This window comes from Helicoverpa zea, chromosome 16, assembly GCF_022581195.2.
Source record: "Helicoverpa zea isolate HzStark_Cry1AcR chromosome 16, ilHelZeax1.1, whole genome shotgun sequence".
NCBI classification, from domain to species: Eukaryota; Metazoa; Arthropoda; class Insecta; order Lepidoptera; family Noctuidae; genus Helicoverpa; species Helicoverpa zea.
In genome coordinates this window covers 2,252,009-2,265,702 of record NC_061467.1, presented here as the reverse complement: position 1 = coordinate 2,265,702, position 13,694 = coordinate 2,252,009, and the positions used below count along the sequence as shown (strand labels likewise).

The 13,694-nt window shown below is 40.1% G+C and overlaps 1 protein-coding gene across 1 annotated transcript in view; it reads right to left on the bottom strand.

Annotated features, from left to right (window-relative positions):
* Window positions 1–3,005: 3,005 nt before the first annotated feature.
* The window catches only part of LOC124637687, a 34,760-nt gene continuing 24,071 nt past the window's right edge, over window positions 3,006–13,694 (bottom strand). The window contains exons 2-4 of the mRNA XM_047174308.1: window positions 5,829–5,934; window positions 3,980–4,160; window positions 3,006–3,795 (exon numbers count right to left, since the gene is read on the bottom strand). Of these exons, the coding sequence (XP_047030264.1) occupies window positions 3,473–3,795; window positions 3,980–4,160; window positions 5,829–5,934 (610 nt within the window). The 3' untranslated portion in view covers window positions 3,006–3,472. The remainder of the gene's footprint in view (window positions 3,796–3,979; window positions 4,161–5,828; window positions 5,935–13,694) is intronic.

The window sequence follows — 13,694 nt, the reverse complement described above, 5'->3', positions numbered from 1 at the left end:
TAAAGTTGGCACCAAATGTGACGTAAATGTGCCTCATGTTTTATTGGAAAATACCCCCCTAAAACGTGTTACAAAATTTAAGTACCTGGGCCACTGGGCCGATGACCTATGTGATGACCTGGATATAGAGAGGGAGCGCAAGGCGTTGTCTGTTCGTGGTAATATGTTGGCCCGCAGATTTGCACGGTGTTCTCACAACGTCAAAATGACCCTCTTTCGAGCCTACTGTCAGTCATTCTACACCTGCAGTCTGTGGGTTATGTATACGCAGAGGGCATACAACGCTCTGCGTATCCAGTACAACAATGCATTCAGAATGCTTGTTGGGCTGCCGCGGTTCTGCAGCGCGTCGGGTATGTTTGCCGATGCGAGAGTCGATGATTTCTACGCAATTATGCGTGTAAGCGTTGCGCCTCTCTAAGGCATAGAATACGCGGCAGCTCCCACAGCATACTCAGAGCACTGAGCGTTCGGTGAGACTGTCCAATGTTAGGCCGATGTGAGACTGCACACACAGGTCGGAGTTGGATGAGTGTGTATTTAAAAATATTTATGTGTAGTTGTTTTTGTTTCTGTATGTGTACCTACTAACAATAGTTTAATAAGTTTTAATGTATTTACTAACACTATGGACCTCGGTCTGCAAATAAATGAGTAATTAAAAATTAAAATTAAATTAATTAAGTGGTGTCAAAACCACCAAGACCAGATTAAGATGGACATAATAGCCTCACACAAAAATAGTAAAAGCTTTTCTCAGTTTTGGAAGGCCACCAAAAAACTGAGGGCTGGGCCGGGCCACCCTGTGAGCGTGGGGGAATGTAGTTCGCCTCAAGATATTGCTAGTATGTTTAGGGAGCGTTTTATGGTGTCTTCTCAGCTGGGGTCGGCTAGTGGGGGAGTCGTTGATGAGATCAGTCGTGATTATGAACCGGTTCGTTTCACGGCTAAGGAGGTAGAGACAAATATTAAGTATGGTCGGGGGAAAGTCTCCTGGTCACGACGGTCTCAGCATTGAGCACCTCAAACATGCCGGGGTTCATCTACCCAGAGTACTAGCAACGTTTTACTCGCTTTGTGTTAGCCACTCGTACCTACCGTCCGATATGTTGCGAACTGTAGTGGTACCAATTGTTAAGGCGATTATCACACTGCCCCGCATGATGCAGCGTAGCGCGTGGATGCGTTTTTTTCCGTTGCTTGTAAATATCTCCGTTTGTATGGAAAACACGCATAGTCCAACACACTGAAAATGCATCCACGCGCGTTCATGCGGATCACGCGCCTACACGCGGAGAAACATGCACCCACGCGCGTAGATGCGGGGCGAGACGCAAGGTATGGCACACTGAGTCCCGCAGAGCCGCGCGTGATTTTGAATGGGCGTGACGTGTGTGTTTGAAAATGGAACTCGATGAGAGCCGCCGTGCGTGAATTTACAAAACGCACCTACGCGCGTGAGTGCGCAAAAAACCCGCACGATGATGCAGATCTGCACTCCCGCAGGAACACGCGTAGGTGCGTCGACACGCAAGATGCAGCGTGATGCGGGGCAGTGTGAAGATCTATGCGCCCCGCACCTACGCTCGTGGGTGCATGTTTCTTCGCGTGTAGGCGCGTGATCCGCATGAACGCGCGTGGATGCATTTTCAGTATGTTGGACTATGCGTGTTTTCCATACAAACGGAGATATTTACAAGCAACGGAAAAAAACGCATCCACGCGCTACGCTGCATCATGCGGGGCAGTGTGATAATCGCCTAAGGATAGGAATACTCCGGTATATGCTTGCTTCCTTGACCTCTCGAAGGCGTTCGACCTGGTGTCATATGACATACTTTGGGAGAAGGTCAGGGAAGCGGTCGTACCATCGGAGTTGACGAGCCTGTTCCAGTATTGGTACTCGAACCAATGTAATCAGGTGCGTTTGGGTAGCACTCTCTCTGAGCCGTACAGGTTGGAGTGCGGGGTGAGGCAGGTGGGGTTAACCTCGCTTAAGCTCTTCAACCTGTATATGAATGAGTTGATCGTTGAGCTCAGCAGTAAGCATGTCGGGTGCAAGATTGATGGCACCAGTGTCTATAACATTAGCTATGCTGATGATATGGTGCTGCTGGGTCCAACGGCTGGCTCAATCAGAGAGATGCTGCAGACTTGCGAGAGGTATGCAGCCAGTCACGGTCTGCAATATAATACGGGTAAAAGTGAATACTTGATCTTTGAGGCCCCCGGGAGGTGTGTGGCGTATGAACCTGTAATCTCACTAAATGGCCACTATCTGACCGTGGCCCTCAAAGATCAAGTAGACATTGAACGTGAACGCAGGGCTCTAGCAGTTAGATGCAACATGTTGGCTCACAGATTTGCTCGTTGTAGCAGAGGAGTTAAAATCACTTTATTCAAGGCTTTTTGTACCTCGTTCTACACGGGCGGTCTGTGGGTTAAATGTACGCGGAAGGCTCTAGATGCCCTGCGGGTACAATATAATAATGGTTTCCGGCTACTGTTAGAGCTGCCTAGATACTGCAGTGCATCGGGCATGTTCGCTGAAGCACGGGTGGATGATTTCTATGCGCTCATGAGGAAGAAGGCTGCCTCGTTGCTAAGCAGATCTAAGTCCAGCGCTAACAGCATCCTACAAGTCTTGGCCGACAAGCATGACGCTCCGGTGCTTAGGCATTGGATCGAGTTGCTTGTTAGGCAGACACTTAGCTTTTAGGTATTACTTACCCTTAGTCGATAAGTTATAGTTGATAAGATACTAACAATTGGGCCATTGTAGTCATCAAAAATAAACGCATTATTATTGTATCTCTATAAATATCTTTAGTAGGTATAGACACAGATTGATGTATTTCAATCTTTGGTATTGATTTCGGTTACTGAATAGTAAATATACATCCGTATCTTTCACTATCTCGTTCACTACGGCCCTCAATTTCAGGATTATATATTACGTTTTCATGAGTCGTTCAAAAATAGGGTATAAATAAAACTTAACCAGATGATTTAAAATAAATAATTTTATTTGGTAGGTATGAACTAATTCACATTTACTTTTCTACATTATTATAAAATATCTTTGTCTCCATAAACAAATATTAAACTATTGTTACTATTTATAACAATAGAGAATCTGCATCTTTGTCATGAATGTTTGTAACAAATAAATAAATATCTTACTATCTACATATTTAAAACAATGTTTTTTATTTGTATAGCGCCATCCTCTAACAAAAATACTCTCTAGTACATTTAAAGGCACAGACGTATCACAGCTTGATGTCTAATGTTTTATAAGAACATTATTCAAATTTAATAATTATTTACAAACTCATTATTAGAGAATAACACGAAGATTTGTAAAATGCAAAATTTACAGCATCAAAAAAATCTGTGCATGCATGACACACTATCGTGACTACTAGATGGCGCTGATGAGTTAAATTCCGCTATTCTCCGGTAGATGGAGTTAAAAGCCCTGCCTGGCGTTCCGAAATCGTCGTGCGTTGTCGACGTCCTCGAGGCATGGTACTTGAACGATATTGAAGTAGATGTGTCCCATGAGGTGCGAGGCGGAGGTGTTGGTCGTCTTGAGGCAATCGAAGAGCATGTCATCGCAGGTACAGTGCGACTTGCTGTACAGCGAGTTGTTGGTGAGGTTGTAGCGGCTGGAGAAGGCGCGGACCTTGGTGGGGCAGAGGTCGTGTGTGCGGCAGCAGCGGTCCAGGCGTCTGTCTGCGCCCAGGTCGTGGTAGTCTGTAGCTATGTCACCAGTGCCGCACCACTTTGTACCTGAAGCAAAGAAATACAATGGTTTTATTTTCATTTGTTAAAGAATCTGTTTCAATTAAGGAAAATATTATTGTCACAAAATTATGACTGCGCTTCACTCGAGATCCTAGGAATACTTTTTTATTCAGCTTACCAGCAGACCAATATCAAACACCGCTAAAACAAGAGCTTGTAAAACGCTTACCTGGTATGATCCCCTGCAGTAACGTCAGAGGACTACCGCCGAGGAGGCCTGCGTGCGCTCCGCCCGCGTCAAGCCGCGCCCGCGCAGCGCCGGTCTCTCGCCAGCCGCCGCCGCCGCCGCCGGTACCGCTGCCTGTGGTAGGTGAGTCACCGCCCACGTCAAACGCTTCTACACCTGCCACCTGGAACAATTTTATTTCAAAATCGATCAAGATGTTCAAAAGAGAGAACTGACTTATTTTAGTAGTAGATTTCGAATGAGCAGCTTCAGAGGGTTTTAAGAAAACTATACACAACTCAACACTAGATGGAACTACCAGTGTGTTTTTTTAATAGATAATTGCATAATTCAATTTCAGTTCAGGCAGTATTACTTAATTTCTAAGAGGTCGTAGGTATCGATTTTTATTATAAGATAACCTGAAAGTCGCTATAGTTAATAGTAGACTATGTGTTTACTTGAACAGATACTGAACACAGGAATTTACATAACAGTAGCGTGCATCACTTTCGTGATGCTAAATTACTATTTCCATCAGATCTCGTACGTTAATAGCACAATAAAAGCTTTTTCAATATTAATTACTTATTAGCTACCACACGACATGATAATTAGGTACACAACGTCACGGTCAAACAAAAATAAAAATAGCATATTAATTCAAATATACGAAATGTACACAATATTGATAGATTGACAGTTTAGAAATAGCAGGTTAAGGACGTTCCTAAGGTCAGATGTGGTAGAAATATGTGACATAACGAGAAGCAAATTATACGGTTCAGTGAGAGCATTGCCACTGTAGAATAACAGGCGACACTGAAAATTATAGTTAATGTTTGAGCATATTATTTACTGTATTTACTATAGACCGTGACCGAGTGGTACTAATGGCAATAGTTATACCTTAATTTGCTGTGTTTTTGGTTGTCGCATTTTATTTGCATTTACATTATGCATTTTATGTACAAAAAACTATAGTAGGTACCTACGAGGTAATCCGTGAAACGGGGTGAATTGGGTGGCAATGTCAAGAATTACAAACGTGAAAAACATTGATGGTATAACTTCTTTTATTCAATGTATCGTATCAAAATATTGTTTTGGTGTAGAAGTTAAAAGACTTTTAATGTCTGGGAATGCGGTAATGAGCCTGGGTGTACGGTATCAAATTAAGTAGGCAAGTGGCTATTTTACTTCAAAATTAAATTGCCAACGCTGCGGTTGCTATAGAGAATTTCAGAGAACTCGGCGCGTGTGTACACATACTCGACACAAATTGAGTATTGTTAGGATTCCCCGCCTTCATGCGCGACCATTGTTGGACGAATTGCGATCTCTACCACTGATAGTTTTTTTGCCATATTTTTATTTTAAACATTAGCTGTTTTACACGTAACTTCAGGTTTTAAAAAGATTAACAGCAAAGCAGCTGTTTTATGCACTTATAGCGTGCGAGTCTTGCATTTATCTAAATATCTATTAATCATATGCCTAAATTATTTATAGTACGGAAACGTGAACGCGGAATTTAGTACTGCGGAACTGCAAAAAACAACACACAAGCCTATCTAGCTCAGACTTTGTTATCATGTCGACCATATTTTAATTTATGAAAGATCTTTGACTAGATTTAACTGTAAACCTTCTTACAATTACCATGTACTTCAAAAATACATTCTTTTCCTTATCGAGTGAGCTGCAGGTTTAGTCGTCTATAAAGCCAGGCCAGAGTTTTCTCTATTCCGCCTGACGGCCTCTGACTTGCAATTGCAACAATGACTGCTACTGAGTGACATTCGGGGACACTTTATACTTTAAAGTTACTGATTCAAGGGTCCTTGGGTACCTGTTGGCACTGCGCCATGAGCCGCACCATCTGCGGAAAGGTGACGCCCAGCGGCCTGTTGATCCTGCTGAGCTGCCGCAGCAGCCGGCCCGTGTCGTCCTCGTCACTGGAAACAGGAAAACTCAAAATATAGTTCAGCCATAAAACCGCGGAGACCATAGAAAGAATGGAAACATAATATTGGTGAATTTGATAACTGGTAAAGGTTGAGGATACAACAAACGGGTGCCGGACCTACGAACAATTTTATTAAATCTGAACTTTTGGGTAAGCGGGATACTTGTTCTTTCTTAGAGCCCTTGGTCCGCGTCAGATCAATATCTCTACGATAGTAAAGTTACACATTCTCATTCCAGAAACAATTTCACATACAACAAAAAACAAAACTTTCATAGCAACCACACAAGATCTATCAATTTTCACTTCCTTAACAAAACGATCAGCCATTACCGCTTCCGTAAACAATAAAACTAAACTGGATACACAGTCACGTACTTAGGACAGGTTCCTCAGGTCGTCAGGAGAAAGTGGATAGACCAGTGACGTGTGGCCACTGACCGACCATTACGTAAGCAGCCTATTGCTGGGATGTTGACCTAGTGGAGTGTGTGTCAAGGTCCTAGGACCGGCCCTTGGCCCTATTAGACGAAGGATCGCGTGCGGCTATTGTGCGAATCGGATTGTTGTTAGGTCAATGAACTGATGTGGTTTTGAGAATTAAGAATTTGAAATGGTTTCAACTTCTTCTAGTTAAATCATTCATTAAGATGATGATTTTCGGTCACATTTTCTTTCGGTTAATAAACCTAATTGGCAAAACATTGTCGATTTCGCGCTATATTTTACAGTTCGAGCGAATAATTATGATTAAATAATTGCTTTAGGTCATGGAAAATAAAACGTAGGTACCTAAGTGCGTTTCTTCCATAAAGTTCTTCTACACGAAATATATGTATGTATTTAACTGTATGTATCTAGCACACAGGTACATATACTCAAACCATTGTTGTTTCTGTCTAATTCACTAGCAAATTATTCTTAAACCTAATCCTTTTCCTAGATAATGCTACAAGTTCAAGGTACTCCACCACAAAGGTATTATTTACGACATCCAGTGATCACGCCACCGCCATTGAAGCGGCTCAGCAGTAGCGTCGGCCGAGGAAATAGTCGTGCGAGTGACATACCAGGACACGGCCGTAAGTGGCCCATTGTGGTCAGTTGCTTCCATTGTGTGGCCCGGCCGCCCATTGTGCAGGCTAGCTGACCTCACGTGTCTTTAGATTTGCCTGGATTTAGACGCGAGACTTCTAGAAAGTTTTACAACGCTAAAGTTTAGCACACTTTTGGCGAGAATATCTATCCAGAAATATAAGTAAGTGCTATACGAGTTTACCACGATCTGTGCAAAAGGGTAAAGTTTTCCTGAATTCCGCAAAAAAACAGTTATAAAACTGTCAAGTAAACGCGCTCATTACATAATATAAATAAACAATGAACCAGTGAGCAGTGACAAGGCTTCATCGGTACCCAGTGCGCTGCATGAGCTAAATTGAATTAGTTTCGCGTGTCTTGCGCAATGCTCCGTCACGTTCCAGTAAGGGCTGCGCGTTGGTTCGTTGACATTGCTTCATAGCGTGGCGGATATGTCCGAAACGTGATCTTATAATGGCTTTACGCGAAGGAAATTTACCCATTTGCAAAGGGATATTTAGTAGAATCGTTAAGGAGAGTAATATTTTTGGTGACGAGGGTTTTAGTAAGCTTAACGTTAGGGACGTTTTAAAAAATATAAAAAGCTAAAAAAATGCACTGTAATGATGACTGATAATCGGGCAGGGATATAGAGCATGCCATTTGTTGCCAGAAGCTTGGGCTATGTGATCATGTTTAAAGTAATGTTTACTCATTTGTTTTACAGTAGGTAATACTTAGCAGGCGAGAGGAAGAGGAAGACCTAAGAAAAGATGGATGGATTGCCTGAAAGATGATATGAATAGGAAGGGAGTGAGTGTCAGTATGACGAGTGACAGGGGAAAATGGAAGAAAATGACATATTGCGCCGACCCCAAGTAATATTTGGGAACAGGGCAGGAGAAAGAAGAATACTTAGCAGGCGTAGTTTTCTCTACCTTTATTAACAATTTGCTTGCCTATTGGCATTCACGGATATGATACAAGTTACAAGCATGAATGAGTGTTATTCATCAGCAAATGAACGCGGAACGACAATACTGATCAATAATAATCGATGAAATGCATTCGATGCATGATAACTCGCACGATTACCGAGCTTCCGATAGTTTTTGTGCTGAAACCAATCGGTTCGATTCCGCGTGTTCATTACAGATTCAGGAAATTTGGTTTTAAACACGAAATCAAGATCATTGTTTTGTACTTACTTTTTACACATGCTACCACTTCTGTCTATGTTATTAAGTATACAGACCTATGTATTATTTTATGAAGTTTTCTAGGTGAATTTAAGTTGTACATAACAAATCTTCTAAATTTTATGACTGCAAAATAACTTACAATCAATTTAAAGATCAGCTTTCCATGTCAAAGTTTACAATAGGTGTTGAGAGTTACATTGTCTATGTCTCGCGATGCGCCCGCGCCCGTGGCGTGGAAACTGCGCGCGCGCCGCTTTCTAGCCTTGTTAGTTTTCACCTCAATCAGGTGTTGCTTGGAAAATCTGCCACGAGACAGGAAACACGCAAGTGCTAAGTGTGTAATGTATTTACGGTGATTTTCTATGTAGGTCAGATTTTTATAATATATAATAAAAAGTATTTGTTTTTGCTGGTTTTATTATGATTCACAGCTATATATCAACTATGTATTTCTCTAGCTATTTATAAGAAATCTGCGTTTTTCTATTAATCATAGTTCTAGAAATAGAGCCAATTAAAAAAATATGCTTATTAAATCGAATTGCAATAGTTTTGGCGCCCAACGTGGGACCATAAGTTTATTTATTTTCTTTTCTTTTCAAAAGACATCAATCAGTACACAGAACATCTGTATCTGCAGGTCGGAATCTTATAAAGTATTGAAGTAATTCCTCTTATTAGTACTGCGTGGCACTTCTGCCATAGCACTTGTATTATGCGCGAGTCAGTGCGGATCAGCACAACACAGATTGGTCACGGTCTCGTGGAACAAACGCCTGACATTGCCGTGACCAAAGAGAAAGATACCGGAACAATAACTTAGCAATGTTATGTAAAGCATCGGGAATTCGTGTTTGGAGTTTATTAGGTGTATAAATGGCCCTAAGTTTTTTTTACTACTTATTTATTAATTTTTCGTTTAAAGGAGACTCTTTTAAATAATCCGTAAGATTTTAAGACCGTTTGTAATTTTTTGCTTCACGTTATTAGGCTTATTAATATCTTTTTTAATGAGTTTTATACGTACTGGCACTAAAATTGCATGGCTGCTACATTTTAATCACTTTTCTCTTAACGTAGGTACTTGTAGATTATTTAGCAATTTCCTTTTTTTTTAAAGAGCACATGAATAAAAAATTTCATACACTCGAAGGCAAAAAAATAGGGACACCATTTTATGTCACTTAAAATCAGGTACCTAGAGTGATAATCTGCAATTAAGTGTAAAAAACGCGTGGATCGTAGCGCATCGCCGCCGGCTGTGTTGCTCACGCGCCGGATGTTTTGTTACAACACGCTTAGGATGCATCCATTATGGCCTCCGATGGCAATGCATGGCATGGATGTCTTACTCAATTTGCTTATAAAACAAGTTATTTTTCGGGTCGATGATTTTAAACTGCTTTTTGAGGCTAAATAAGTCCATTGAAAGTTTCTTGGATTAAGTTAGCGTATATTCAAATACATAGTGTGACCAACTATGTATTTGAATATACGCTGCAAACACGCTGCAATAAACTATCTTGTTTAGAGATCTAAGTTCTTAGGGCCTTCTTAGGCCCTAAGAAAGTCCGAATGAGTTACCGCGACCATGGAGCCGTTTGGGCTCAAGGGAGGAACAAGCTAGGGATTTGATTTGCATATATAATTATTTTAGACAAATGACCTCCCGCTGTGGGTGCCGCGGGTTGAGTCCTTGCTGGATCTATCGAGGAAAATAATAACGGATTCCAACCCCAGCTTGTAATTAACCTTCTAGAGGTATTAATTGTCACCATATGGCATATATTATATGTTCTGTTCAACAGCCTAATCACCAGTAGTTTGCAAGCGGGGCGGCTGCTACAGTTGACCTAGTAGGCTGTGCTCACGCACATCCTTGTGCCACATACTCATAGTGTTTGCGCAAGTCAGCTGAGATGAAGAGAAGTTAGTGTCTTTGGTAATAAGCTGGGTGTACTGGTTTATTGCATATTGCAAGCGTTGTGGGGTAATATGCTATTATTAGTTTGCTTAGTTTATTAGCAGTGTTATTCAAAACGTGGTTATATCTCTTGGTTTTGTGTTAACCTCAATCTCAGAAGTATCTTTACAAAATTGTGATAGAATGCAGAATACAAACAGAAGAAAACATACTCTCCTTTTCAAACTGTTTAATGTTAAGCATACCATAAAGTGGTGCTTTTTTACAAGGAGTAGAAACTTTTCCTTCTTGTAAAAGCCTGAACTGAACTGAAAGGGAATTCATTCAAGGCGAGTTGCGTGTCGGAACTAAAATATTCTAAGAAATATAGAATATAACAAATGACTAACAAGTTACATATTGCAGTGTGGCCTTGCTCTGAGTTATTTTTTTACTGCAAAAGTCTAACATTATTTAATTCATGAGACAGAAGTTATAAACTATATAAACATATTTTATCCCCGTAGGACTAGTGATCGCAAAAAGGGAGACTGCTGTTCCCAGGAACTCGGGCAAGATTCCCGGATTGGGTCGAAATTGCTGTGTTATATGTGTGTTGCTTGTGTGTGGCCCTTAGATGTTAGACTTTTATATTTCTATGGATACACCGGAACATTTACACGTGGTGCTGGTATATATAATATAAAGACCAAATTTCACAATGCAGTTAAATAATGAATGCGAAGGGCTTACCTAGGCATCAATCATAAAATTAGAAACCCCTTTAAGGCGACGAATTGGTCAACAATAATTCCATAACCGGCACGCGCATCTAAGGCGCCAAAAGGGGTCGGAGCGTCAGAGCGGGGCGAGGATATCAATACGCGCGCTAGCTTATAACTAAAAGTCGTAAGCGACAAAATGGTTTTGTAATTTTATTATTTAGAAATGATAATTTGATAAAAATTCCTTCAACAATTTTAAAGAGTATGTATATACTCAACTACTAAAAAAGTTAAGAGGCTTAAATCGGTCCCGTTTGCCTACAATATGTGAATCTCTTTTTAAAAAGAGGTATGTTTGATATGTTTTTCTCTGTTATAAAAGTTACCTAATCATGTTTCTACGTCTAACAAAATAAGGTTTATATCATGAACTTTCAGGTAATCAAGTTGTATTTTGATCCGTTTTGTATTTACTGAGAAAAATTGAGATCCTTGGCGCCAAAAATTCAAATTCGTCCTCTTAATTGATACTTTGCTTCGATGCTCAGTTTTATGACAAAAATCAAAAAGGAAAAAAAACTCAGTTAAAGAAAATTGTACTTGATCAGGTCACCGGGATACAAAGTGATAATTTCCGTTCATCAGATTGGAAACTCTTTGATTTCCCGTTTTCTCTGAATGGCTTTCAACTGAGTTCCTGGTAATAATTGGATGCCCAGGACGTATCCTTTGACTGTTGAAGTTTTGTCTTCAAGCTTGAATGGATTGTAAGCCTCCAATTTGGTAAATGTCCGAATTTTTAAGATTTTCCCAGTTTTATTATAGTAAATGGCGTGAACTAAGTTGTGAAAATTGGAGGTCTTCAAAATATCAAGAAGATTTTACAATACTTAGGTAATTTAAATGGACATGAAAATTATCAGAATCATTTTATATTATGAAAATTACGCGGTTCGTTGTAGTCGTTGTAGTAAGTCAGCAAAGCGGTAATGTTCAATATATTCGCCACATCCGCTAAAGAAAGGAAAATTTCGTCTTAGCCAATGAAGGACGATCCTAATAATCTTCCACTGCGTAGGTACACTCACACTCAAAATTTACCTACACTAATTTGGATAAGTTCAGTCTGTAACTTATCTTTCGTTTCAGAGTCCATGTCTGTCAGGATATATAATTCATGGGCTAATCTAACCCCGAGATATCTCTTGATATCTAAATATGGCAATACGCCACCAGCGACGGTACTCATGGTGTGCCAATCCATGGTATTTATTATTCCACACAAGTTAGGCCAACTACTAGCCTTTGAACTTTCTCTCTCTCACATAAGGATCGTAAATATGAGAAGCTCTATTTTCGAAGAAAAAACTTCATACAACTGTAATAATAATTTAAATGACAGTAAGCTCGAAACTTTATGAGGGATTTTTGCCCTTCCATATGTAAATTTTCCATTTTTTACTATATTAGGAAACCTTAACAATGCAAGAATTTCCGCAGATGCAACAAAATCTAAGGCCACTAACACGCGATAATAAGATACCTCAAAGACGTGGGTACCGCCAGACAGACAGTCGCGTCATGCACTTATGTTATATCATTGTTGTAAGATATTGTACTCGCCTGTACTCACGTGTACACTCGCAATCAAAACGGACACAAGCGTGACTCGCAGTCAGCATAAAGTCTCATGTGGTAAGGAACCACTTGCTATATTTTATACATGCGACCCGCCCTGTCTTCGCACGGGTAAACAGTATTTCCTCACTATTTAATGGATGTAGGTATATAAACCTCCTTCTTCAATCATCTATCTATTAAAAAAAAAAAGAATTAAAATCCGTTGTGTAGTTTCGAAGATTCGTAGAAAAAGCGACTTTGTTTTATAAATACTATATAGTATAAATACTTTGTTTTATAAATAAGATGAATGGTGAAGTGGTTAAGAAACTTGCGTTCTCAGCACGAAAGCATTCCCAATGCTTTTCCCAATTTTTCGTGTTTTGAAGCCGCGCGTGATTTGATTTCGCCAATATTACAATAATAAACGCAAGGAATGTTTCTAAGTAAATAGATATAATTAGCTAGGTTACATGCGTGACTTGCTTGACGTGCATTGTGTGCTCCATTTGTAGTTTTAATTTTCATTTATCTACTCATTGACATTAAAAATCAATGAAGTATTTGAATTCTTCGACTGAAGAAGAAATGCAGATATTGAGGGAATTCCAGTGAAAGATGAAGACATTATTACATATGTGTGCGAGAGTATATGCTAGTAGCAAGTACCTTGAAAATAATAGCGTAAATAAACATAGCAAATCAATAAGCACTTACTTATCATCGACTACAACTCTCCCCGTCAATCTAAAAAGGTGAAACTTTCAAGTGTTGCGTGCAAAAAGCGTAAAACCCACACTATAATGCGACAATATATAATTCATTCAATTCAAACATTGTTTTCACAGACAAGTATTTCTTCGCGATTCCCTATTTACGCCCCATAAAGTAGATACAACCGTTTTCCATAGAAATTAAATTGGCAACATTTTCATATCTGCCTAATTCTATAACGAAACCAATAGTGGATATAACAAAAAAAATTATGTTATTAATTTAATTTTCATTATTTAAAAACATTTACATCTGCCCCATATTTTCTGCCTGCCAATTCATATGCATGGCACTGCGCAGCATAACCCCGTCCTATCGCAAATTGCTCAATGATCCAATAACGCGTCCCCCTCCCCCGCGCCGCGCCCGCTCCTCCCAGATCTTAGTGTGACTTGATACTTCTAGAAATGGGCTGGTTACATCTCAGCTTCAGATTCGGCTGGATATC